The 27,946-nt window shown below is 39.5% G+C and overlaps 1 protein-coding gene across 1 annotated transcript in view; it reads left to right on the top strand.

The window, feature by feature from the left end:
- Nucleotides 1-26,795, top strand: part of CSRNP3 (cysteine and serine rich nuclear protein 3) — a gene marked incomplete at its 3' end in the record, with an annotated part of 161,105 nt that extends 134,310 nt beyond the window's left edge. Inside the window, exons 4-6 of the mRNA XM_079782445.1 lie at nucleotides 15,358-15,617; nucleotides 23,460-23,756; nucleotides 25,737-26,795. Of these exons, the coding sequence (XP_079638571.1) occupies nucleotides 15,358-15,617; nucleotides 23,460-23,756; nucleotides 25,737-26,795 (1,616 nt within the window). The remainder of the gene's footprint in view (nucleotides 1-15,357; nucleotides 15,618-23,459; nucleotides 23,757-25,736) is intronic.
- Between the last annotated feature and the right edge of the window lie 1,151 nt (nucleotides 26,796-27,946).

The following is a 27,946-nucleotide window of genomic DNA, read 5'->3' as shown; positions in this document are numbered from 1 at the left end:
GAATTTCCTCTGTAAAGCCCATCACAGCCTTCTTGTGCTTCACAGCACTAAACAGCACTCCAGCCCTACGCTTTGGGGCCAATTTAAACAGCAAAATGACCTACAAAAGAGCAAATAATGTGGCGCTGCACCTACCACACTAAGGATGCCTTTATAGGGGGAGAGCTCAAACAAGAGGGGCAGGCAGCCACCTTGCTCAGCCTGGGCTGGGAGTGGGAGGCCACTCAAATGTTTCCCACCCTGCCCATGTCTGTGAGACACTATGAAAGTGCCATGAGTGTGGAATTGGGGGCTACCAATAGTTTAAGTGAGGAGGTGAATTCAGAAATACAAAATCCATGAATAGTGAAGATTGACTATATCTTCATATTTTAGTGATCTGGCTACAGGTGAATGGGGATAAATATAGATGAGTAAAGGAATGAAGGAATAGACAGATAAAGATAAATTAATTCATTTTAAAGGGAACTAGTAAAAAGAAAAATGTTCTTTAAAATCTATCATTTTGAAATAAAGATAGGATTTGGCATAACTACAGCAAGGAAAGAGCAGAACTGAGAATGACATAGCCAGTAGGCTGACACCTGAGGAGAAGCAGCGACAGGAAATGGAAGGGCCACCGGGTGACATGGGAGAGAGGTGAATGACTGTGAGTCTCATTTGCCCTCTTGTGACAATGGATGAGACCCACTGCTTTCTCCGTCACAGCATCAAAGTTAAGATTCTTTCCTTAGACTAAATGGTTCTTACAGTTACATTTTGTCTCTCATTCACAATTGTAGCCCTAGGACTTTGCATAATTCCCAATATGTTTTGTCAGTTGTCTATCAGATATATATGTCAGATACTCAATGCCCAAAATATACCAAAAATAAATGTCAGAACACACAAAAAAAGTAAAGTACAGAACACTGTACATTTAAAGTGCAGAATAACGCATTTTAATTGTAAATCCCTTGTCATATAGGACTAGACACTGCCAATAAATAGTTAACACCTATCAATTGCTCTATTTCACTCAACTGCTTTATATAAATGACATGTGAATTCAAATTATGTCAATGAGTTATTGATTTCTTTATTTTTACTTAACAAGCACTTATATAGTACTTGCTATGCTTCAAGCATGGTTTAATGCTTTACAAATACTAATTTATTTAATCCTTGTCACAGTACTACATAGTAGGTATTATTATTAAAACCATTTTATGCATGAGGCATAAAGAAAGTAAATTGTCCAAGGTCACAGCAAGTAAATGGTAGACTCAGGATTTGAACTAAGTGCTTTGGCTCCAGAGTTCACGTTTATAAATTATATTTCGTCACAACATTCCTAGGAGATTGCAGATAAAGGAACGGGGATTAAGTAACTGACCTAAGGCAGCAATGAACATACCGGTGTGTCTGACTCCAAAGCCTGTGTCATTACGATTTATAGCTCCAGGTCACTAGCGGTTTGGTAATAAAACAGCAGAGGCTTACAATGGTTTCCCAAGCTGCTTCTAAGAATAAGGCTACTTGCTTTATCGCTTCCTGTTTTAATAGTGCAGCTAGATTATCATTGCCATGATTCTAGATTGTGTTAGGGTCCTGGAAGCAGGTGCTCATGGAATATAAGAAAGAAGCAGAAAGAGTATCAGACCATTCCAGATCTAAGAAAGGCAGGCAGTATGTTGTCAAGATGACCGGCTTGAGCTCTGGACTGACTGTCTGCATTCAAATAGGGCTGCTCTGTTACCAGCTGTGAGGTTTTGGTAAATGACTTCACCTCTCTGGACCTCGGTTTCATTTGTAAAATTGGTACAGTTCTACCTCTTCAAACCAGGATTGTATTGATGTGAGGATTCAATAAATTAATACTTACAAAGCACTAAGAAAGGTTGTTGGCACATAGTAAACATACAAATAAAACTTCTCTAATAAAAACTTCACTAACCACCTTAATTAATAAAAAAAGAAGAAAAAGTTAAAAAAAAATAAAAACTTCACTAACAAATACTTTAAAATTATCCAAATTTGTCTTTTACTCAGTCTCACCTCTTGTATACCAGTAGCTTTCCAAATTTTTGTGGCCACACATCTCTATCATTAAAATTAGCATGCATACCAATATCCTTATTTTATATATAAACTATGGAAATGGATTGCTATAGTAATAGATTTCATACAGTTTTAAATAGACTACAGAAACGGTTCACCAAGTCCTAGTTTATCTTTCCCCGATGCCAGGAGCTTCCCTGGACACCCTGGATCATTGCATCGCCCCTCCATAAAGAGTTCTTTGCTCTTCGGTACCTGTGGCCTCCTCCAGCGACATACTAAAGGAAAAGGGTAACTGCTGAAGAAAAGCAATTATATCCATTACCATCTGAGAACAATAATAGTTTCTTTATCCTCCCAATATGATTCACATATTCAACATTCTGTGTTATCTCTACTGAGTCCTTTATCAAAGGCCACATGTCTGGGGGCCAAGGCCAAGTTTACCTTAAGTTGATTCTGCTTTTCACTCTTTTCCTTTTTCCGACTCTTTGGTGAGTAAATTGGTCTCTGTCACGGGTCAGAGATGAATATTTCGCTTGTGAAAGTCACTGAAAAACCAAATTTAGAGGCATTGAAGACTTTGTATACATGAAAGGGAGGGCAGAGGAACTGGTTAATGGAGACTGCTATGAGCCAAAATTAGGAAATGTAGTTTGCTCTAGATGATAAAAGAACAGAAATCTTGAGAAGTGATGCTCTTAAAGGTGGAAGAAGTTGAATCCTGCTATTGCAAAATATAGTATACTCATTCTTCTGCTTATGTTTTCCTCTTCTATCCCAAGGAATATAAACTCTTTCAATGTAGGGGCGGGAAGGAAAAGAAACCCTCTCCTTTATACAGTCCAAACCCAGGGTTACTTTAGCTTTGGGGAAAAAAAACATGTTTGTAACGAATAACCCGTATATCAGAAGAGTCGCATAGAAAAGGGCAAACATAGATCCTTTTGGGACTATTTACTAGTATATGTATCCAGGAGGTAACTGAGGGGAAAAAATATCCATAGATCATAGAGGTGATCGGAGAGCTGTAGCTGATACCACTCCTTGGAACAGCTGAAATCATTCCAGAGGTCTTTGAATTGATTTTCTCTTTTGGCAACACGTCTGCAAAGGGAAATATCCCTGAGCTATGAAGATGAAAGTTGCTATACCTCACAGTAATAAAAATACCTCATTAAGCATTCTTTAGAAACTGTTTTAGTTCATAGTCTCCTTGTAAAGAAAGATCATTCCTTTATGTGTTTTTTTGAATATTGCTTTCACATAGTAAGTGATAGTTATGCATATGTGCTTGTAAAATTAGAATTTTGTAAGAATTGCAGTGTTTAATAAGAGTAGAAACATATCAATAAATCCCACTCATTTATTAAACAGCTATGTATTGAATATCTATTACACGACATACTATTTCAGGTTCCTGGGATATATGATTGTACAAAATAAAATAAAAATTCCATTGGGAGATACTCCTGCATGGCTTTTCATACTCCTAGTTGTTTTTCTGAGGGTGCCAAGAATGCACTGACCTTGCCCCTCTTTACCTGAGCCAGTTCTCAGGGTTGTGTTTGTAGCAAGCAACCTTGATGGATGAGGTAATGTCTCCTTCTGCGACAAAGACAAAACAAAACAGGCTTACTTACTTGCTCACTGAAAAACTGTGGTTTCCTTTACTCACTATGCCTTGGATACAATGCAAACCTACTGTGTGTGTAATATCTATTTGCACACACACACACACAAACATATCACCCCTGTAGAATTTGGGGGACAAGAAATACTAACAGACACATGATATTCATGACACTTGATATGCTGGGAATAATAAAGCAGTTTGTTCTGACCCAGGAGTCTCCTGTCTTTTGCCCGCATTCATGAAACATGAACAGGACAACTTTTTAGCTTTAGGGTAAATTCAGTCCCAGACATGACAAATCTCTGCCCTCATTCAATTTTCATTCCAGCCCACATTGTTTCAGTTCTGTCCTGCTTTCATATTTCAGTAAAAATGTAAAATCCCCTTTGCTTATTTCTGTACCTTGTCTCAGGTTCTCATCAACTGGGCCTTTTTCTTATGTCTCATCACCAAAAGGAGAAAGTCATCTGTAGTAGAACATGCCTATGTATTATATTTCGTAGGAAATTAATTCTTGAGCAGTATGATTTTATTTTTACAGGACAGTCACTGCTCTAAAGCAAAGATGACAATTTAAATACTAAGAGACAGAATCATTGTGTAGATCCATTACCAATGAATTGCTAAAGGCAAGCATTTCAGTCATGTTTTTGCTGTCAGTCAATACCAATTAGTGATATTTTATAAGCAGGATTTCTCTTTCAAAATCATTTAATAATATTCAGGTAACTGTTTTCCCAAACACCTACTTGGTTTTTAGAGATGGATTTAGAGGCCCATTATTGATGGACTGTTTAGAGGTTTATTATGATGCCATGGTTGGTTTCTTATGTGAAATCTTCTGGCATGTAAAATATAGCATTTTTCAAATGGTTTCTAATACAAAAGTTATGTGTACCCACTAGCCATGAGGGTGATATGTCCTCTTTTCAATACTTTTTTTTTCCTCATTGAAAAGCACCCCAGGAAGATAAAGTGTCTAGAAATTAGTGAGGAAGGAAGACATGTTGACCATGAGGCTTCAGGGGAAAGCTGTTAAATGTCAAGTTATCATTTAAAATTAAGGAAAATATATTTAGCAAATGTTTATTGATTTACCCCATACTTCCTATATTCATTCATGGAACTTAGTTTAACTCTTAACACACACTAATGTGATCAATATCAAGTCAAGAATGCTCTGGAAATGTGCAAACAGAGCTCTCACCTTATCCTAAGAGTTCTATGAAAGGCTTCTGGAATTGACACTGGAGCTGAGTCTTAATTTTATTTTTCTAATAGATATTGGGTAACAATTCCACACTAGACATTGTGTATAAGTAATTTTTTTATTCATCATTTTTAAAAGTATTAAAAACAAACAAGAAATATTATGCAAATTACGCATAAAGGTCAACCAAAAAAATGGGAATGCTTATAGAAAAATCATAGATAAAAGTGTGTCTTTTGGGTTTTGATTATTCATTGAATATTCAATGAATATTCATTCAATTATTCATTGACAACCAAAAAAGAGAAAGTACCTCAGTAACCTAGCTGCCTCTCTCCCACCAGCCTTCCCAGCCTCTGCTTTAATCCCAACTCTGCAGTCCTGGATCCTTTTTTAAAATTTAGAATTTCTGACATATGGAGCCAGCATTGATTAATTTCTTCCTTCTATATTTTTTTAATCATTTGTATTTTTATTTGGGATAAGTATAGTAAAGGTGTTTCAAGCTTAAGGACAAAAACAGAAATCAAGCATCCAGATTTCATCCTTCCTGGCAAAGTTCAAAATCAAAGTGTGTAATCTTTGGTTTGGTGTTGCTCTCCAGGATGACTTGATCTTAGGAGAGTTTTGTTGCTCTTATTGTTGAGCATTTTGTTTTGTTGCTGTTGTTAAGTGATGTTCTGACCTGGATTATTATGATGTGTTAGGCTTAATGGGGCTATATTGTTGCCCCAGATGAAATACTGTGTGGGAAAGTCATTGAGCAGGTGGAAAGTGCTGTTTAATTCTTCTAACCGGAAAGGCTCCTGGTGGTATTGAGAAAATGTCAAAAGCAGCAAAACAGGTTGGGAGAGCTGAAGAATAGCAAATGTCTCCTTCTGTCATTGTGTGAGACTTTTAATCAAATGGCCTGCCTCATGCAGCTTTATTTTGCATTGAGATATTCCATGTCCCTCAAATATTTCTCCAATGGTGGTAATGAATTGCATTGCCCTCTCGGTTGTAAGAGCGCGGGTACTCTGCTGAGGAGCCATATGGTTCCCATTTATTTTAATGTGTCTTTGACATCAGGAGAATTGCTGAGACAGCAGAGGAAAGTGCTTACAGCTTGGACTGCAGCCAGAACTGCAACTATTTATGTTTAGTAACGACTACCTTTTTCCCCAATAAGAAACGGGATGGTCTTAAAATGATATCCATATTGAGATTTTCATAAAATGAGAGTATAGGTTTATATATTTTGGAAATAGCTGTAACTTTAGGAGCAGTGAGATATGTTTCTTTAGTGTGAAGTTTTAGGGTTTAATTGCACGTATGAGAGATTAAGGAAACAAGCTGGGAAGTAGGTGGTACTTATTTTCTCACGATTTTTATTTGGTTTAACAGCGTCACCAAGATGGTACTCTGCATATGTAATGCTTTCCATCTGTGATTCTTAAGGCATTTCCAAAGGTGATTATTTTTGATAACATAACTATAAGGTATATAAACATAATTCTGAAAATATTAGTGCAGGAACTGAGAAATGCAGATGCTCATTAATATAATCTGTATAATGGATTTTAGCAAGTATTAGAATTCAGATTTTTTTATTATTTCACAATTTATCATTTTCCCAGTATCAGGACAGTACAATATTTCCTCTAATTCATTATTAATACCATGATATGCTTACAATATAGAAACATTTTATTTTTTAAAAAATGAAAAGACATTGAGTTACCTCAATAATTATGTATGTTCCATGTGTAAATGTTAACAATGACTGTAGAAACCTCAAAGATTCCTTGGAAAAGTTTAATGTTACCTAAAGAAATGTACATAGTGTGAAAAGAGAAAAGAGCTGGTAACATTGATCAAAATTCCATAAGATGATTTTACTAATAATAATGTAGAATGGTTAGCTGACTATATGGAACAGGAAAAAAAAATTCCAACATCCAGTCTCCTTTGGGCAGAACTGATCAGTATGCAGGGCCTAAATTTAGCAAAATATTTTAATGTCACATTGTGTTTCAAATAATTTTGCTCAAGGATCTTAATGTATAGACTTTAAGTGATGTGTCATGTAAAGACAAAATTGAACCAGAAGACTGTTCCAAACATAGAATTGGAACACCAAAATTCATGATGCCTAGTACTATAAATTTGATGGGTAAATTGATGCAAAAGGAAAATTAGAATGAAAATCAGTAGGTTGCTCAGTTACTGGTACTATTTTAATCTATAGTTTAATCTAAATTTGTTTTAGTTTAACAATTCATCATCCCCAATGTTAATGGCATTTTGTGTTGGTGGCTAGGACATTCTGCAGTCATATCACATTTTCAAGGGAACATCAATTTAATGTAAAAGGGACGAGGATCAGGGCTAAGTCAATTACATGTTAAGATTATATATGAAAGAGAACGTGTTTTCTTTTAACTTTTGCTGTTTCGATGTTTCAGTTTTATAATGTTAAAATGTAATATTTATTCCTTGTGTCCTAACAAGTATGAGAATAAAACGACCCTTTCACTCCCCCCCCTTTTTTAAAGATTACTCACAAGAATTAGAAAGTGCAGGGAGCATCTTTAATCAGGAGAATGTGTGGATGAAAAATAGCTAGTTCTGAAAGATGATTATTCTTTGAGATGTAATCATTTAAATTATTTATGACATCAAAGCTGGAAGGTCAAAGTTTACACTTAATTTTTATAGGCAGGTTTCCGAATGTACGTCAAAACCCTGGGTGGTAAACCTTACATTTTTCCAAGCTGAGAATTGCAAATCAACGATTATGCTATTAAATGACCCCTCTAATGTCAAATGCAGCTTGCAGTGTGCTGGGCAGCTGTGTGGAGAGACTCGGGAGAAAGCTGGTTTCCTCCATGCAGATCTTTCACTTGCTTGTGTGGATGTAGCCGACAGACTGAATGGATGACGACGTGACATGCATGTTTATGATCCAAAACAAAGCTTTAGTCATCCAGCCTCAAGGGTCATCTTTTTATGTTATTTCTAGACTTGCTAATATTTTTTGTTTAAATGCATGATGCAGTATTTGTACACCTCTTGATAGAATACTTATTATTTTACATAGTCTTATATGAGAAGGTTTTATTTTTGGTTTTGGTTTGATACACTAATGACTTCAAAGCATCTCATCTTAAATTATTTCACTCAGAAGCTGCGATGCACGAAATATATTATTAGCCTTGAGGGCAATTCATTGTGAATATTTCTAACAATATTAGAGTGGAAAATGCAGCTAAATGGTTAAACTACCTAATTTTGTCTATGAATTATAAAACTATTCCTTCTCTACAGAAGGACTGAAATCAGAATGATGACTGCTTCTTATGTATGTTTATCATATTTTATACGGTTCTGTTTACTTGCTGCTTTACTAACTAGTACATAAGTTGGCTGGATGGTTTGAGATGGAAAAGAGCGGCATTTAGGGACTGAGGAGAGAGATGTGCTGCAATTTTAAAAGCATTTAGAGCTATCATTCTCACTATAGGGAACCAAATACAAATGTGGACTTGGCATCTCGAGTATCACTATGGGTGGGACCTATTTTTCTTTGGTCTTTTGTTTTTTAATGCTACTTTCATAGTAATAGGGGCAGTAGGAGAAGAAAAAAAAAATGGTTCCTGATTTGTTTCTTACTATCTGGATTCTGACATTTTCTCACATTTGCTGACTCTGTCTCAGTACCTTTTTGGAAATGCAAAGCACTTTAATTCCAAAATATTGGATTTACACAAATTGCTTATAATATGTACAGCATTTGGGAGAGTCTCTTTTGTTTGTGATTGTTTGTATGTGTTTTATGCTCTTCATAACTGCGTGTAAAATAATGTAATATTTGTAATAGATCACTTTACATTACACACTTCAGGTCATTTGTATTTTGTGCGTGGTTGGAAAGAAAATATTCCCAATTAGTTTTTACTTTTATTTTGCCTCTCATTCACCCAGGCCCCAAGAGTATCAGGTTTTTTTTGGAGTTTCTCTCACTTGAATGATTTACAACTGCCCTAAAAGCCTTACTTGAGCAAAATAACAAAAGACAAAACTAGAGCAACTATATTCAGGAAACTTGAGGATGTAACTTAAAGGAGGACAATTAAAATAAGGATGAATTGCTTTCTATAGCAAACTATACTTTATTTTCAAAGAAACTATTCCTATATTTCTTGGTTGCTAGATTGATTTTCGCTCCTTACTTATGGCTAAGATTTGAGAACATGTGGGCAACACTCTCATGAAGAGGAACCCACCTTGATAGTCATGTCAAGATGGATAAAAATGTGAGACTATGATCACAGGAAATTTGCAGAAGTCACTTGTAAAGAATAGGACTTATTAAAAAATCTTAATCACTTTAACCATTGAAAGTTGATTTCATATCTAAGCTATTAGGCTAATTTCTACATAAAATATTTCCTGATGAAACAAGATTTTGGGTTTGTAAGCTAGGCTTCCTGACTTCCTAAGTCTGATTTGATCTTAGTTTGTTTCTCAAAAGGTACAAAGCAACATGCACACTTTCAGAGACCCCGATTCATTTGGTTTGTATGTTTTAAAAACTCGCGTTTAATTGCCCAAGATTTACCAAAATAAACAAGCTAATTTCAGCAATTTCACTTTGCTTCTACTAAATTTCCCCCAGATAAATGAAAAATAAACTTAAAGTTATAGACTTTCAAATCACCTGATGTTTTCCTTCTGAGCAGAGTGCACAGGAGAGAGAAGTGAGCTAATGACTTCAGACCCAAACAGCAGAACTAATATTTTTCAGGGTTTACCCCTTGTTTAACATCACACTGGGCCATGGACTCTCAACTTGCATGTGCCAGGCTTAGTGGCAAAATACTTAGCTCTGTTCACTGCTTCCTGCCTTTCCAGCTATACCCAGGCTTTGCTGATGGTTGTTGGCACAAGAACGAGCCTGTGTTGAGAGGGTGACTGGCTTGCTGTGCCAGCATGGGCTCCAGGATGGCAGCACTATGGTGGTGTCCATCTGGAATGGTCTGGAATCTGGTCTTCCGCTTTGCAGGCCCAGATCCATGATTGAAACCCCAACGTGGGGTGTTTGAGTCAGTTCATTCTCTTGTGAAATCGAAGCATGAAGTCATGGACAAAAACAGTTAGCAGAAGCAAAGTTTATTGAGAGAAGCCAGTCCCAGAAAAGGTGCAGGGGTTCCAGGAGCAGGCCAGTGTGTTCAGAGCTTTCTTCCCATGTTACAGTCGGGTGTTAAAGTCTATTAGTCCATGTGTAGAGTCCCACATGGCCATAGACCATGTGGGTGCAGGGGAGCATGTCTCCTGCCATCAACCCAAGAGTCTGCACAGCAGGGAGAGAGGAGAGGAGAGAGGAAGCATGTGCGCTTTTTAATCTAGGGGCAGATGCATGTCTTGCTAGTTCTTGATTGGTCCTGTCAAAGAATTCTGCCTTAGCCACATCCTTGGGATTGGTTTATACACCTCACTGTCTTGTGATTGGTTATTTGCAAGCTGCCTGTCTTAGCAACATCCATACATTTTAAAGTTTGTCTCCTATGTGTGACCTTCGTTTCCCGCCCAGCTGGGTTTCCCGGTTCTATTTCCTCCCCCCTCCCCCCCATCATGGTTCTTGTTCCTGTCTATCCGGCTTCCCTCTGTCTCCGCATGATGGTCTCTGTGCGTGAGGAGAAGGCAATTTCAGATGGCATGGTATGCGCTAATCTCATTCACTAATGGCTAAAGTATAAATTTGAAACAGATCGTTTGCAGTAAGAAACAAAATTGATGTGTCAACTCATTAGTCTTATTGACTTGAAGGTGTATCCCAATTTATATGAACAGGTTGGTTTATGAGTGTGGAAATTAAGCAAAGTCAGTTGAATTTTCTTAGAAATTGATGTGATTCAACTCTGATACCTGATATACTCATCTCCTCTGTGAATATTGGTCTTATCAGAATACTGTCTCACCCTGGAAGCACACTGTCCCAAATTTAGTTTTGACTTCCATTTTTAATCCACTCTGCCCATGAACTAGTTATATATTTCGTGATACATATTATTTTACTTTATCTAATTAAATTCTTACCCTGGCATTGTGAATGAGTGACTTTCCCATTTTATTTACCATTCATTTCTAAAGCATTTTTTAGGAAGAATAACCTGATGATAGCTAATATCAGTCCCTCTGAGCTGTTTATTTCTTTAATTTATAGAAATCAACATTATCTCCATAATATGTGATCATTTTATAGTAACACCAATATGCACATTATGATGTGGTGACCATAATGGTGTTCCCTAGAGCTGTGTCCTAGGCAGCATATGCAGTATTGTTGCATTCAGACACTTCTGCTTTGGGGAGTGTGGGGGCGGGGGTTGGGAAGGAGTTAATTATAAATGGGATAAAAGAAAAGGAGCTGAAAGACACCAAAAAATTAGTATTGTGCATGAAAACAGACTAATTCTTTTTAAAGCAGTAATGAAAGACCACTTCTCCTGCCTTGCTCTTGACCTCACAGTAGTAAACTGAACACAAAACTCTGTAGAAACACAAAGCTGAGTTCAAGCATTCTGCAAAGGGCACAAATTACTAGGTAGGTATATCAGGGAGGTTTTGGATTCCCTAAGGCAGATGTGTTGAGTGAATTTGTCTGTTTTTTCCCAGGCTTGAAAAACAGACTCTCTTTTTATGACTTCATTTTGTGATGTTAGTCAAATTGGGGCCTGGAGGCAGGCGATAGCCCATAAAAGCCCATGCGAGTGCTCCAATTCAATCAGAAGAGAGACGTGGGTGGCTCCTAAGTTTTCAGGAAACCCATACTTAAAACATCCCTCATACAGCTGATCTTATAGTATTTCAAAGCCTTTCTTTTAAATAGACTTTGTAGGCTTTTCAATCATTCTTTTCTCAGTGCTATTTATAATATGCAAATGCTAAGACAACCATAAGCACAGGTTTGACTTGTAAAGGCTTGTGGGACAGAAGCAGCACTAATCCTAGCACAATCTGACAGTGTTAGTGATGCCAAGAGCCCAGGTGAAGGGACCCTGCTCTCTATTAGAAAGTCCTCTCTGGACTGACTTTCTGGAAAGGATCATCTGGTTTTTTAGAAAACGGTGGTACAATACATTCATGCAGAAGATTGAAGAGTTCTTCATATAATCTAAAAATACAGATACACCATCTAAATAAATTTTTAAGAAAGAAATTGGTCTAGAGTACCATGAATTGTCTAAGAAGATATATGTAATAAAATTGTCAGAGGTGCTTATAATAATTATCTTAAATTACTACATTAATATTTTTCCTTACCTATAAATGTATGGCCTTAAAAGATAATGACTTAAGGGCATCATTTTTATGATATCAGGGGTAAAAAAGGTTGAAGATTATCACCCCAAAATCAGAAGCTCTAGCCTGCTGTAAGGGGTGACAGATGAGGTTGTCAGATCACCAGGCAGATTGTTGAATTTTGCTTTCTACGGTGATCTTTACATTTTTTACAAACGCTTCTCTTTTTTTGAGGTGATTTAAACATACGGTTATGAAGCAGATCAGAGCTTTTAAATCAAAGCTGAAAATTGTCTCTGCTGCCAGGAGTATATGTTGCAGCGAACATACACATAAATAAATGGGGAAATTATGTACGCCTTTGAAAGCATTTGCTTTCTGGCAATCTCCTTTAGAAAAGTGTAGCAGTAGGGAAGAGGGGAAGGTGGGGAAGCAAAATTCTTGCCCAAATGTCCTATTTCTCATACTCTATATTCTTCTAAATCTGGTCATTCTGTCTGAGCTCATCACAGGAAATGAAAGTTTCATGGCCAGGGATCACCATCTGGTTTATTCACCAATGTATCCAATCATCTAGAACATGCCTGGTACATACTGGGTCTTTGGTTAATACTTGTTGAATACATAAATCTGTGAAATGAGATTAATCATAGCAACCTCTTTATATTTGGCTTAAATATTTTATTGAGTGAGGTGGGGAATAAGACAAAAAAACTTGAACCCACTTGGAAGAAGATTCTTATATAAATCCGAAGTGATATTGTAGTCTTTTTTTTACATTGCCTATGCAGCCTTCCAAATCAAGATCATCTCTGAAGACAGTAGCAGTTGACATCTCTCAGCCTTGTGCAACTCCCTGAGTGACTTCCACTCTGGCTGTGACATGGTGTTTAAAACTCTGGGCTCAGGAATAATGAATCCCAGCTTCGCCACTGGTTATATGACCTTGGCTATGTTATTTAACTTTTGATGACTCGGTTTCCTCAAAATGGAGATGGAGACAAGGGTAATATCAACCCAAGGAGTTGTAAAGATAAAATAATTCATGTAAGGTTCTTTGCATAATCCAGAACTTAGGAAGCACATCGCAAATGTTAGTTTTTATTATTTTTTGCTATTCAAGGATTTGTTCTCAGTTCATTGTTTTTTCCTGTCTGTTTTTCTACTTGAGCATGTGTATTAGTTTCCTAAAGCTGCTATAAAAAAATGCCACCAACTCAGTGGCTGAGAACAGAAATTTCTTGTCTCACAGTTCTGGAGACTAGAAGGTCAAAGTCAAGGTGTTGGCAGAACCATGCTCCTCTGAAAGCTGTAGGGGAATGGCCTCTCTTGGCCTTTTCCAGTTTCTGGTAGCCCCAAACGTTCCTTGGCTTTGGCAGCAAAATCCCCACCTGTCTCCATCTTCACTTGGGCTCCTCCCTGTATCTGTACATCATCTCTCTGTGCATGTCTGTGTCCAGTTGTTCCCTTTTTTATATGGACACCAGTCATATTGGATTAAGACCCACCCAAAAGACCTTACTGTAACATGATCACCTCTATAATGACACTATTCCTTAATAAGGTTACATCCAGGGTATTGAGAGTTAATACTTCAATATATTTTGGGGATGAGGAGGCACAGTTTAGTCCATAGCAGCATTATTCTGTATCTGTCTCTTCAATTCGTTGTACCTTGGAGAAGTGTCATATAATATAGCAACAGACCCAGAGCTTTGGGGTTTAAGATTAGTTCTGCCACTAACTATCCACACTGAAAGAAACTACTCAAATTCTTCAAGCTTGGGTCACTTCACTATAAAATAAAAAGATGGTCTAGATCCGTGGTCGGCAAACTGCGGCTCGCGAGCCACATGTGGCTTTTTGGCCCCTTGAGTGTGGCTCTTCCACAAAATACCACAGCCTGAGCGAGTCTATTTTGAAGAAGTCGCGTCAGAAGAAGTTTAAGATTAAAAAATTTGGCTCTCAAAAGAAATTTCAATCTTTGTACTGTTGATATTTGGCTCTGTTGAGTAATGAGTTTGCCGACCACTGGTCTAGATGATGTCTAGCATGTCTTTCAACTCTAAAAGGTCCTGATTAGAATGTGACTTTCTTTCTGTCAACTACAGTATGTGTCTCAACCCTCCATGATGCTCTATGCATCTTGAGTCCCTATCCTATATAATAAAAGGCTGATATGCAAATCAACCGAACAGCAGAATGACCAGTCACTATGATGTGCACTGACCACCAGGGGGAAGATGCTCAACACAGGAGCTGTCCCCTGGTGGTCAGTGCGTTCCCACAGGAGGAGCGCCGCTCAGCCAGAAGCCAGGCTCACTGCTGGTGAGCACAGCGGCAGTGGCAGGAGCCTCTCCTGCCTCCACTGCAGCACTAAGGATGTCTGACTGACGGCTTAGGCCTGCTCTCTATAGGGCCTAAGCCGTCAGTCAGACATCCCCCGAGGGCTCCTGGACTGAGAAAGGGCACAGGCCGGGCTGAGGGACTCCCCTCCTCCCCCTCCAGTGCACAAATTTCATCCACCGGGCCTCTAATAACTAATAAAAAAACATCTCATGGCATTTTCAATGGTCTCAGCATACACTTAGATTAAAATCCCCCTTTCCATAATGCTATTTAATGAGATTCATATCAAATAAAAGCCTTGTTAAATTTTGATTGCAAAAATATCTAAATACTGCCAGTAAGCTTTTTTTTGGTGAATTTTTATTGCTTTTTAGAATTTTCTGAAATTTTTAAGTAGACACATATTTTATGCCAAGGGACTTAGAACAACAGAAATGCCCTCTATATCAAAATGAGACCCAAAGTGTGAAGGTTTGTAGTATGTCTTTTCTGATTAAAGTCTGATGCAACTCATGTGAAAACCATAAAACAGAAACTTCAGAGGTTTGGGGAAATGAGAAATTAAATTCTGCTACAGATTCACAGCCTATTGGCAACTTTCCTAAAGTTTTGTTTAGACTACTGCTATTTATGGAACTTAAAAGTCTACTCCACCACAGCTAGAGAAAGATTAAAGAAAGGACATAGAAATATGCGCTAATCCTAAGATATGGCCTTTTTTGTGTGTCCCCGCCAAAAGGGATTGACCAAAAGATTCAGGTGGCAGTTTCTAATTCCTGGCCTCGTCTAAAACTGCTGCCCCAAGTGTTCACTGTATTGCTTCTTTCTCTTTCAGCTTCCTCCATCCTCAAAAGGGAGAAGCGGCTGCGGACCAAGAATGTGCATTTCAGCTGTGTCACCGTGTACTACTTCACCAGGAGGCAGGGCTTCACGAGCGTGCCCAGCCAAGGGGGCAGCACGCTGGGCATGTCCAGCCGCCACAACAGCGTGCGCCAGTACACGCTGGGCGAGTTCGCCCGGGAGCAGGAGCGGATCCACCGGGAGATGCTCAGAGAACACCTCAGGGAGGAAAAACTGAACTCTTTAAAACTAAAGGTAAACAGCATTTGAAACTCACTTTTTGCAAAACCCCGTGTCTTTTCTTCAATTTAGTTGAGTTAAGCATTTTCATATTTAAATCCACAGGCCAAACTGGGTATTTTACACAACAGACTGCCTGCTATGGCTTTTTTTTTTTTTTTAAGCAAAATCAGTATAGTGTCTTTGCTGAAAGTAATGATGTGGTTTATGCATAATTCATTCTATAAGGAGGCCACTGCTGCCGTCATCGTGGTCTTCTCCCTCTTCTGGTCATGGGGCTGGTGCTGCTGGTGTGGAAACTGCCTGAGAAGCGGCAGATGGAAGGCATCTACTGGCCCAGAAGTGAGGAGCAGTTCTTCCACACAATCGAGGCCCACACTCCCTAGGATTCCAAGGAGACAGTGCAGGGCTGCCTGCCCATCTAGGTCCCCTTCCTCTATCCATCTCCCTCCCTTGCTGTGTGACCTTGGGGGAAGGCTGATCCCTCTCTGGGCCTTCAAACTCTGGGCTTAAGAATAGAAGGGAAAAAGGTGCTTTGGAACTCTGCCCTTGAGGGCAAGGGAGGGTGGGGATGCTCAATGTGTGAGTGTGTGTGTGTGTGTGTGTGTGTGTGTGTGTGTGTGTGTGTGTAAAATTGGTAGTGAGATATAATAAAACCTTTTTTTGAAAAGGTTTATTTAAAAAATTGCGGGGGCCTGATGCGGCGGGGGCCAAACATGGCAGGGATCTCCCTTTTCCGCGTCCCGCGCGGAAAGAGAGATGAACGAACCGGTCCGAAATGGAGGCGGCCAGGGATTGAGAAATAATAGAAATAAAGAAAACAAGACGCAGAAATAGATTCATGAAGCTGGGGCTGGGTGGGACGCCATCTTTCCTCTCTCATGGAGAGGCAGCATGACGACGACCCTGAGCCACCCAGCAGGTTTATCTTATATCCCAAAAATCCAGGAAGTAACACCAAAACTTAGGATCAAAGGAGCTCATTTGCATTCTTAACTAGGCCCCAGCATTACTGGATTTACATATCTAGACCCTCCCCTGCTGACACCTGGGCTGCTATGAAGTCAGAACTGGTTAACATGTCCAGCCTCATTGGGGAAGCATGTTCCCAGGGTGTGACTCGGCCTAAGCCCTGAGTTCAGCTGATGAATAATTAAGGAAATGCCCAGGTGCCTCCCAGGTGGCCCTCTACAAAAAATAATACACTTTGAAAAGGTGTATTATTGAGTAATTCTAGATCATAGACCCTGTATTTTGGCTGGGGCTAACTGGTATCAAAAGTAGATATGGTCCCTTTTCTCCTGGAACTTACATGTTAATATATTAATAGGAAAGGAAAATATTAATCATGTAGACAAAATAGAATCACAGCTGTATTAAGTGCTATGAAGGAGAGTTGCAAGGTGCTGTAAAAGTATATAATAGAGGATTGTGATCTGAAGGTCAAAGAAGGTTTCTTCGAGGGAATGACAACTGAACTGAAACCTGAACAGATAACTAGGCGAAAAGGAGCGGCAAGATTGGTTCAGGCAGCAGGAAGCCCTGGAGCTGCTCTGTGGCAGGACGAAGCTCAGTGAGCACACAGCGGCGGGTGTGGCTGCAGCCGAGACAGAAAGAGTGAGGTGACATGAAGGAGTTGGGACAGGGCCTTGTAGATCCTGTTATAGCTTTTTTATTTCTCTCTTCATCCTAAGGCCATCAGAAATCATCCAACAGTTCTCAGCATGGGTTTGGGTTGGTGGAGTAATGTGATCTGGTTCATGCTCTGATGTGAGAATATTTTGGGGGTACGGGGTGGGGACAGCCATGTGTGTGTGTGGTGGTGGGGGGGGGGGGGTGGCATGTGGAGTTAGACCAGGTAAGAGGCTATTGCAACAGTCAAGGAGAAAGATGATGGTGAGCTAGATTAGCTTGATGGTAGGGAAGATGAAAAGAGATAGACAGAGGGAGAAATTTAGGGAGTAAAATCAACAGCCCTTGATAATGGGTGGATTTGGAAGGAAAAGAACAACTCCTAAATTTCTGGCTTACAAAAATGAGTAGGTTGTGGATGATAGTATCTTTCTCCATGACAAGGATATGACAAAGAATCCAGGAAGAGATACAGATTGGGACTGGAGGTGTGGGGGAGGGATAGATAATGAGATATTTTTTGGACAAACTAATTTTTAGAGGCTTTTGAGTTTTTGAAGACATGTCAGGGAGGTGTCCAGGTGGAGATACCCATTGTTCTGCCACATTAGAGATTAACTGGAGAGAAACATAGCTCAGAAAACTTCTTTCATCGACCAAAGGCTCTTTTCATATCTGCAGTGATTCATCAACCTACCAATATATATAAAATGCTCCCCCATCATTATCTAGTGACAAAAGAAAATCTTTCCGGGTAATCCAGAGGACTTAACATAAAGGGTTATTCATTAAATAGCTGAAGCACCATAAGCATACCATTATTACCTGTATCTTTAGTTTTTAGTTTCTAGTATAAAGTTGGCAGAGATATGATGTGTGTTTCTAAGTACCTTGTTTTTGTGCATTTTGCTATTTATATATGTGCTTTGCTCCCAATTGCACAAAAGGGCAGTTACTTAAATTAAGCTGGACACAATCAGCATAGAGCATATATCATATTTCCTTTGGAGGTGTTTTTGCCATCTTTCAATAAATGTCCCTTAAGATTTTTTGGTAGCAATCCATTATTATTGTTGTTGTTGTTCATGATTGCTTTGCATGTTGTTTAATTTAATAATAATTTTCAGATTTGCTAGTGAAATCCACCCTCTACCTTTCTAACCCACGACAAACCAACTCTACACCCTACTCAAAAGAGTGAAGTCATTCTTCAAACTCAATAGTAATGGTTGCCATTCATTCAGTGATTTTTATTTGTCAGACATTTTATAAACATTACTTAAGTTAATATTAACAAAGACCCAGTGGAAGAGGTAAATTATGAGACCATGTGTACAACTAAAGAAGAAGCACCAAGATGTGATATAGCTGGCTCACTCCACAGAAAACTGGTCATATGATCTTGTTACTTCCTCTTCTAAAATTAATTGATTATCCCCTATAGACCTTGGGAAATACAATCTGTGTGCCAATAGGGAGCCGTCCCTTCCTGAGGTTTAGTACTGTGTACAGTGGTTTTTAACTGCTGGGGAACTATAATTCTATCTGAAAACCAGAAGATTTATTGTGAACTTTGAAGCATATTGTGCATGTGATGGATATCAGGGGAAGCCACACAACTACAGGAACCTTCCTCCACATCAGGCAGTGATATATTCTGATCCTGCCATTTGTATTCAGCTACTTCTATGCCTTTTTTTTTCTTAACACGCTGAGGAAGAAAAGAAACAAAAAAGAGCATTCTATTATTGATTCACTTTATTCATTGTGCTTTGTGTTGGAAGTTGGAGAGGCAATCATCTGAGTAGGTGTTATGTCTTGGCTTGTCATTGATAAGCAGAGAAGTGAAAACATGCAGTCTTTTCTTTGGGTGAAGATGCAAACAAAAATCATTTGGATAGCGTAGCTTCTTCCAGGTGAATACCAAGCAAAAACGATAATGGGATTCTAAGATGACCTGATTTTAGCCTCACTATACTGCAAGTATTCAGAAACTCAGAAACACACATCACATGATCACATGAACCTAATAAAAGATCACAGCAATGTGGACCAGTTTGCTAAAAAAAACAAAACAAAACAAAACAAAAATGACGAGTATTAATGGAGGAAAGCTTGTATATTTTCATTGTGATTCCTCTAGCACAGGCGTCCTCAAACTACGGCCCGCGGGCCACATGTGGGTGTTTTTGCCATTTTGTTTTTTTACTTCAAAATAAGATATGTGCAGTGTGCATAGGAATTTGTTCATAGTTTTCTTTAAACTATAGTTCAGCCTTCCAACGGTCTGAGGGACAGTGAACTGACCCCCTGTTTAAAAAGTTTGAGGACCCCTGCCTAGCATATTAATGTTTACGGTTTTTGACATATCACTGACTCTATTGGGATAAGGTTTAGCTATCCAAAATCTAAAATTAGCTATCCAAAAACATTAACTGAAAAACAAGCAAACATTAACTATCCAAAAATTTTGCTCTGAAACTTGAAATTTTACTTTATTAGCAACATTTGTTTTGAAATAAAAATCCCTCCTAGGTAAGTCGCAAAACAAATGTAGCTAAAGTGATCTTATTGTTTTCACTGGGGCAGCAGGAAGGTTTACGGCACTGAAAGAGGTCCAAAGAGGAAAGCCAGGATTGCTTGCAAACAAACTTTGCCACTTGGGTTTTGCCTGGAGGTGGTCCTCTGTGAGAGGCAGTAAACTGCCTGTTGAGTAAAGCAGAGAGAAGGCAGCATCTGACAAGACAAACACTTTCCAAAGCTCTCACTATGGAGACCAGATAAAACACCACAGGAAACTCTTCGGACTGGGAAGCGGGCAGTTTCCCTCCTTCTTATTTGAAAACCAACAGCCCCAAAGCAGTAAAGAGACATTTTCTCTTTCCTCTGTGCCTCCAACCCAATGTATTCCATACCACCTTTCCAATGGGGCCTTAATAGTGGAGAATTAGTAAAAAGAAACATCCACACTTCTTAATGTCTCCTTATGATAAATATGTTGAGGACAAATTAAGAATAGAGATTAGTTTTTCATTGTAAAATTTCTTCTAATTTAATAATTCATCTCAATCAAATTATGAGATAGATATATTGAGCAATAATATGTACAATTAGATTTGTAGGAAAAAAACCACAGTTTTATTTTGGGGGTTCAAGTGTATCCTTTTTATTGTTGATGTTCCAAACATTGTCTAAAAACAATTAATAGAGAAAGCTGATTGAATAAAATGCATGGTCCCAGAAGAAATAACTACCTTTAGATTTCTAAATTACAGAGCACAGTTCTTTTTCTCTGTCAAGCGCGCTCAAACATGTCATACTCTTCACAGTAATCAATGCAGTCATCTTAATACTATACTCTTCCAAATTAAGTGCTTAGATTTCATCATCAACACCACACTGTTGAACAATTACATTAGCCTTTATTCCCATTTCACTTGTATCTGTAAAATGCATTAGGCATCCATTTGAACATTTCAAAGAGCCTTGGCATTCCAGTTGCCTCTGGGTTAAATCTTACTGGATTCTACTACCTTGTTCTAGGAAATTTAATTTAGCTTTCACAGCTTTGACTGCCTCTTTCTCTCAATGTTTTTTCAACCTTTGTTGTTCTTCCTCTCCTTCCTGAGATTAGGACTATCTCCCCTCTGGTACCATTTCCAATGTCTTCCCAGAGTTATACACTTTTCTCAGTTTCTCGGTCATGTGTTCCTTGAAAAATGCTTGGTTGTTTGCTCTCTTTCCTCATAAAAAATTTTGCCAGATGGTAACTCTTCCTACAATCATCAACCTTTTAAATCTATCTAAATCTTCTTCACCCCAAACCTTACATTTATGACTGTGTTTTATTCATTTAGTGACTGACCCATGCAACATTACAATTCTCCACCTTCACCCCAGCCCTGCTCCTTGTATCCTTATAACAGTCCTGTGATTTAACTAACCTTCAGGTAAAGATCCTAAATGTCCCAGGAGATAAAGAGGATTAGGAGTTTGTGAGAGATGGTAGACACAGTCTATTATCTCAAAACTTTAGTTACCAAATTTTTGGAATCGTTTTTTAAACTATTTCCTCATACCATAGTTCTTTATTAGATGAGTCAGCGTCTACTGGTCATGGTATTTTTTACCTCCACTTATCCCTACTGAACTTCTCTGTTAAACTCTATAAAGATTATTCAAGGGCATACTTACTGCTTTGCTGTCCCGGAATACATCCCCAAATGGAGGCCTGCTCAACACCAAATGGAAAACTTTAATATTCCAAATATTTGCCATGTCATATGCACAACCTATTTTGACAAGTACAGAGAAAATATGCCTAACCAAAGTGATGGAGACCGGGAGACTGGCCTTCAGCAAAATGCAATACCTTTAAGAATATGTTCTTCCAGATTATTTCTGGTATTTTAATTTAATAGAACAATTAAGCATATCTAATCAAGTCCTGGGTGTTCTATATGTGCCGTGGAGTCAGAAGTTTGAGGAGGTTCACTTAGGCAAGCCAAGAATCAATGAAAACAAATCTAAGTGCCACAGAGGTGACAAGATGGGAAAGGTAAACTCTTCCTGTGTGGTAATGCAGCTTTTCCTATCACAGAGAATTGAGTAGATGTTAGGCAATTACACACTTGAATTCCTTAGCAAATCAGATCTTTACAGATAGAAAGATGCTTCTGTTTGCAAATAAGAATTAACACAAATGGTAACAGCAACCACTCAAAATAACATCCTAATAGTGGACATCTGGAAACATGAAAACAGCTGAACCAATACCTTTATAAAGAAATGCCAAGGAAGGAAAAAATTGCTGATCATGCCAAGAAATAAAACCTAATAAAGGGGAATGTACACCTTTGCAAGAAAATCGATTTAAGGTTCTGAAATATTCAAAAAGTACAACGCAGTAGTTTTTTTAAATGCATTTCAGGGACCCTTTGAAATACATTTTAATATACACTTGCTACTGTGTTGTTTCCTCTACTTGAGGGCAAAGACCAGTCTTCTATTCATTTTTCAGTACATTCAGAGTAATCCAGTTTGGGATTTGGGGTCAATAATTAATATTCTAATTTAAATGTCGGACCTTTTCTATGAAGTTGAGAGATTGATGTCTGATGTCACCAGAGCATTTTAACTGTGTCATGATTGAACCATTGTTAAGATCAACAAGCATGGTAATGACTACAATTAGTGATGTGTATGAATAGCTTTTAAAATTAAAGAATCAAAAAAGCTTCTGTATTTAAAACTTTTTTGAATAATTCCTTACAGAGATTTCACATGTATTCCTGTGTTACCCCTCAGAATACATTTTTGCTAATATTCAGAGAAAATGTCTCTTTCTAAATGCTTTTTTAAGAAGAAAACAATACGTGGTGGTAGAACAGTCAGAAGTGAAATACTGATACAGGGTTTACTGATGGATGGAATTAATTAGAGAAGAAATATAAATAGCAGCAGAACAGTTATGGGTAGATGAGACACTTGTCCACAGGAGCTGTAATGAGGAAGGTATTGCTTTGGCACAGGTTCGTGGGATCTCCTTTGAGGGCGAGGTTATTGTCTCGGTGCCCACGGGCCAGCTCCTGCCAGCACTGCCCTCTGCTCCTTGTCTCACTGTGATCACACCGACCCGACTGATTGCTTCACATCAAGGGCTCATTCTTGGAATGCTCTGTAGGGTAACCGTGTTCCTAATCCCCATAGCGCAATGCTGCACATCTTCATTTCCCAGTATGTGCTTTTGCTGGACTCCCAAAGACAGGGTGGTCATTTCAAGGACAGCGTGTTTGCTGACTTAGGTGGCAATGGCTCCCACGAAGGTGTTACCATCTCTGAACAAGGGTGAATTTATTCCAACATCAGAGCCGCCCATCACGAACCAAGTCTAAAGAGAGCTTTCATTGATGGGCATCTGTAACCTTTGGTCTTTTTCACATTGCACTGGCTAAAAGCTCTAACAACTCTAGCTCTCACATTAGGAGGTGAAGAGATCCAATTAACAGTCTTGTGTGCATTTAAAAGCCTGTCATTTTGATGCCTTCATTTTCCTCCCTGTGACTTCTCTAAAGAGAAAAATAAATGGAAGTGATTGGATCCACGAACACTTATTGGTGATGGGGACCTGATGCGATGTAATAGTTTCTTTGTTACGAACTGTAAAAGTTAGGATTGCGGCCTCTGCCCACGCGAAGTCTCTTATTTGCTGCGTTGTGTTTCTAGATGACGAAGAACGGCACCGTGGAGTCTGAAGAAGCGAGCACTCTTACAGTGGATGACATTTCTGATGATGATATTGATTTAGACAACACAGAGGTAGACGAATACTTCTTCCTACAACCCCTGCCAACAAAAAAACGAAGAGCACTGCTGCGGGCGTCCGGCGTGAAAAAGATCGATGTGGAAGAAAAGCACGAGCTGCGAGCCATCCGCCTGTCGCGAGAGGACTGTGGCTGTGACTGCCGCGTGTTCTGTGATCCAGAAACGTGTACCTGTAGCCTGGCAGGCATTAAGTGTCAGGTAAGGATTTGCATCTCGGGGAATCCAAAGACACCACCCCCTAATGAAGTTTCCCGCGGGTGGAAGAAAACGTTGGGTGAGGCAAGACGCCTGACCCAAGAAAAAAAGAAATCCTCATTCAAGGACATTTATGGGCACACGTAATATGCTCCTACATCTCAGCTATAATGTGAAAGGCAACCCAAGCTGTAGCTGAGTTCACTGACATTACTTGCTCTTGGATCCGTTTATTACACTAGTTTATTTTGGCTTTTTACAAGCATTCAGGCAGATCATCACTTCCCTAACATTTGAGTTTCTATTTTCGGATCCGTCCAGGGGTTTAAAATGATGATTGGTAAGAGGTGGTATAGGCTAGCGGAAAAATCACTAGACTGACACGGAGAACACTGAGCCCTACTCCTGGCTCTGCTTGTTGCCAGCTCCGTGAAATTGGCAGGGCAGGTCAACTTTCTGGGCTCAGTCTCCCCATTTCTAAAGTGAGAGGGCTGAACTTGATCAGGTGTTGGCAAACTCTCTAACTCACAGGCCCGATCTGGACTGTCGCCTGTTTTTTGTAAATAAAGTTTTATGGACGCACAGCTTGTGTGTTGTCTGCGACAGCTATCACCCTTCTACAGCAGAGCCAGCTCGTTGCCACAGAGACCTATGACCCACAAAGCCTAAAATATTTCCTCTCTGACCCTTTACCAAAAAAAGTTTGCCGACCTCTGGATTAGATGATTCTCAGGTCCCCGTTCATCTATAACAGCACGGGTGCTCCATGATTAGTTAGGTGTCATTATTTTAGGCAGAAACTTGGCTTTTTTAATAAGGAGAGCCCCTCAGACAGGCAGAAGGAGAGACTAGTTCTCATCAGCTGAACAGTTGTTTGAGGTAGATTCACAGAAAAGGGATTAATGAGTAAGAAAACAGCTGTCGATTCTGGTTCTGACATCTGCTACTAATTTTTATTGGGCCCAGATGACTGCAGGAGAGTCTGCCTTCTCCTCTGTTGCATAGGAAATGCTACACATTTGGATAAGGTGCCAATAGGTTCTTTCTGGTGGCCCGTGCTCTGGTCTGCATATAGCTTAATTGGAGGAATCTGGGACAACTAGCAAATATCTTAGGAGTACCCGTGGATTGCCCAGAATTCCACGTATCACTTATTCAAGCATTCAGTCCAACACTTGCCGAAACCCACTACTCTATCCACAGAATCCAATCACTTGAATAATTTTAAGATATTGATTAAATGAGCATCCCCTTTACTTGAGGAACTTGTAGTCTACTGGAGTGGATTGGGGAAGGAGGGAGCCAGGACCTAAGCACATGAGTCCACCAGTCAAAGCCATGAATGTGCATATCCACCGCAGCCCTTCAGTCGGCATGCATGCACCTGGTACAGAGGCAAACCAATGAGAACACATGATCAGGCTACACAATATACTTAGTGGTGTCAATCTGGACACCTTGGACAGAGAAGTTCATCTTATAATAAGCCAAGAAAAAAAGTGATGACTAATATGGGGAATGTCATAAAATTTAGATTAAAAATAGCAGGTGGAGATGAGGGTGGCAAGTTTGTTTAAAATTGGATGCATGAGCTGGCATGCATCAGGAAAGGGGTCTTGGGGAAAGGACAGAAACATTTTTAGAAAGGGAGCAACGTGAATGGGATGAAGAGAAGGGAAAAAAGGAAGAATGGAGGAAGAAATAGAGAAAGCACAGGAGGGTCAGCAAACTCAAAATATGCAGCATATTTTTAGTATAATACTATAGCTCACTTTTATTTTAAACATGGGTTTTAAAACTGGGTTGACTCTTACGTTTTAAGCCTCCATTTCCCTTTTCATTTCTGTTTGCAATTTGATTGTCATTTGGTCTAGCCCAAGTGGAATTAAGTAATCCCAGATTCAGAGGGGTTGCTGGAAGGTACTGGGTTTTTATTTGGTTTGTAAGAGTTCCATGGGGCTAATCTGTGTCCTTCCTTCCAAGGTGGATCGAATGTCTTTCCCGTGCGGCTGCACTAAAGAAGGATGTAGCAACACAGCAGGTAGAATTGAATTTAATCCTATCCGTGTCCGGACTCACTTTTTGCACACAATAATGAAACTTGAACTGGAGAAAAACCGAGAGCAGCAGATCCCCACGCTGAACGGCTGCCATGGTGAGATAAGTGCTCACAGTAGTTCCATGGGCCCTGTCGCTCACTCCGTAGAATATTCTATCACAGACAATTTTGAGATTGAAACCGACCCCCAGGCTGCAGTACTGCACTTGCAGTCCGCTGAGGAATTAGATTGCCAAGGAGAGGAGGAGGAAGAGGAGGAGGAGGAGGAGGATGGGAGCAGCTTCTGCAGCGGTGTCACCGATTCCAGCACACAGAGCTTGGCACCCAGTGAGTCAGATGAGGAGGAGGAAGAGGAAGAGGAGGAGGAGGAAGAGGAAGAGGAGGAGGATGAGAAAGGAGACAGTTTCATGGAAGGTTTGGGTACCCATGCTGAAGTTGTCCCTCTTCCTTCCGTCCTGTGTTATTCTGATGGCACCGCCGTGCACGAAAGCCACGCGAAAAATGCTTCTTTCTATGCCAACTCTTCAACTCTGTATTACCAAATAGATAGCCACATTCCAGGAACTCCTAACCAGCTCTCTGAGAACTATGCTGAAAGAGATACTGTCAAAAACGGTACCCTCTCGCTGGTGCCTTACACCATGACCCCAGAGCAGTTCGTGGACTATGCCCGACACGCAGAAGAGGCCTACGGCACCTCCCACTACCCAGCTGCCAACCCCTCTGTCATCGTTTGCTGCTCGTCCTCGGAAAATGACAGCGGTGTGGCCTGCAATAGCTTATATCCTGAACACAGGTCCAGTCATCCTCAAATGGAATTTCACTCATACTTGAAAGGCCCCTCCCAGGAGGGGTTTGTCTCTACATTGAATGGCAGTCACATTTCAGAGCATTCTGCTGAAAATCCTTTGAGCCTTGCAGAAAAGAGCAGACTGCACGAAGAGTGCATCAAATCACCCGTGGTTGAGACCGTCCCTGTCTAGTAGCCTACGTTATTCTAGGACCAAGTCTTCTATTTAAAGCACTGTATTTAATTGGATTGCCTGGGCTCGTGGTTGTTTAAACTGAGGACCAAGAAAACTTGGACTGTGATGAATCTTCCAGACTGTACTTTGTTTTCCCCTTTCTAGCTGTGTGTCTGTGGCATTGCACAAATACAGTCTCTGTGAGGATTTTAAACGATTTCAGACTGTTTTGATAGAAAATGCTAATTTTAAAAAAGCATAGTTCACAATTGCCTACCTGTCAAACTGTGTGAAACCTGCCAAGTTGTGTAGACCAGAGCTCCAAGTTTTGGATTTTCGGGCCTGTGCAAAATTGTTAACTAAGACTGGGAAAGAATAAGATTTAGAGTCCTACTTTTCGATATTATCCGAAGATGATGGTGACTTTTTAATGTAAAAGTAATTATTGTAAGAAAAAGATTTAATTGTTCCATGTGTATTTTATTTATGGTAGTTAGAAGTCATGTTTTGATGAAAATGAGCAGCAGCATGTTCTTTTAAGCTGAAGATGCATAGTTAGTACCACCGAGCATGCCCACATGGATTGCATCTGGAATCCATTCATGTTTTTACGATCATACCTGATCAAATTTGCAAATACTTTCTTAAGGGTGAAATAGGCCTATTTTTGCTATTTTGGACAAATAAATGAGTCTATATGTGCAGGTCCTTACACAGTTTTCTCTCAAGTTAAGAGTTAGGACAATCCTTTGGGGAGGGTCTAGTTCATTGCCCTCCCTCAGTTGACTCCAGAGATGGAGGTAGAAGGAATTGCCTTTCTTTTTTAAACAGCATCATCTTGGTTCTTACCTTGGACAGCACTTTTAAACTCTACTCCCCTACATCAAAATGCACTTTAGTGCCCCTTCATGGTAACTTGTGAGGGGTGGGGACTGAGAACTCTTTGAGATGACACATTTTAAAACAACTTTTTACATCTGTAACTATGATAAGGTTCATATACTTAATATAGAGGAATCATCCAATGGTACTCTGTGAAGGAAAAATGACCTGTTTTCCTTCGCCACTCTGAAGACCTAACTCTAAAAGCAGAAGAGGCTGAGGAACATGGAAGAGACACATCCTCAGCAACCAGCCTTTTCTACAGCGAGATCAATCCATCTCTACAG

Source organism: Cnephaeus nilssonii, assembly GCF_951640355.1.
Source record: "Cnephaeus nilssonii genome assembly, chromosome: 10".
NCBI classification, from domain to species: domain Eukaryota; kingdom Metazoa; phylum Chordata; class Mammalia; order Chiroptera; family Vespertilionidae; genus Cnephaeus; species Cnephaeus nilssonii.
Note: the sequence above shows the minus strand (reverse complement) of the source record. Positions and strands in the feature narration are given on the sequence as shown.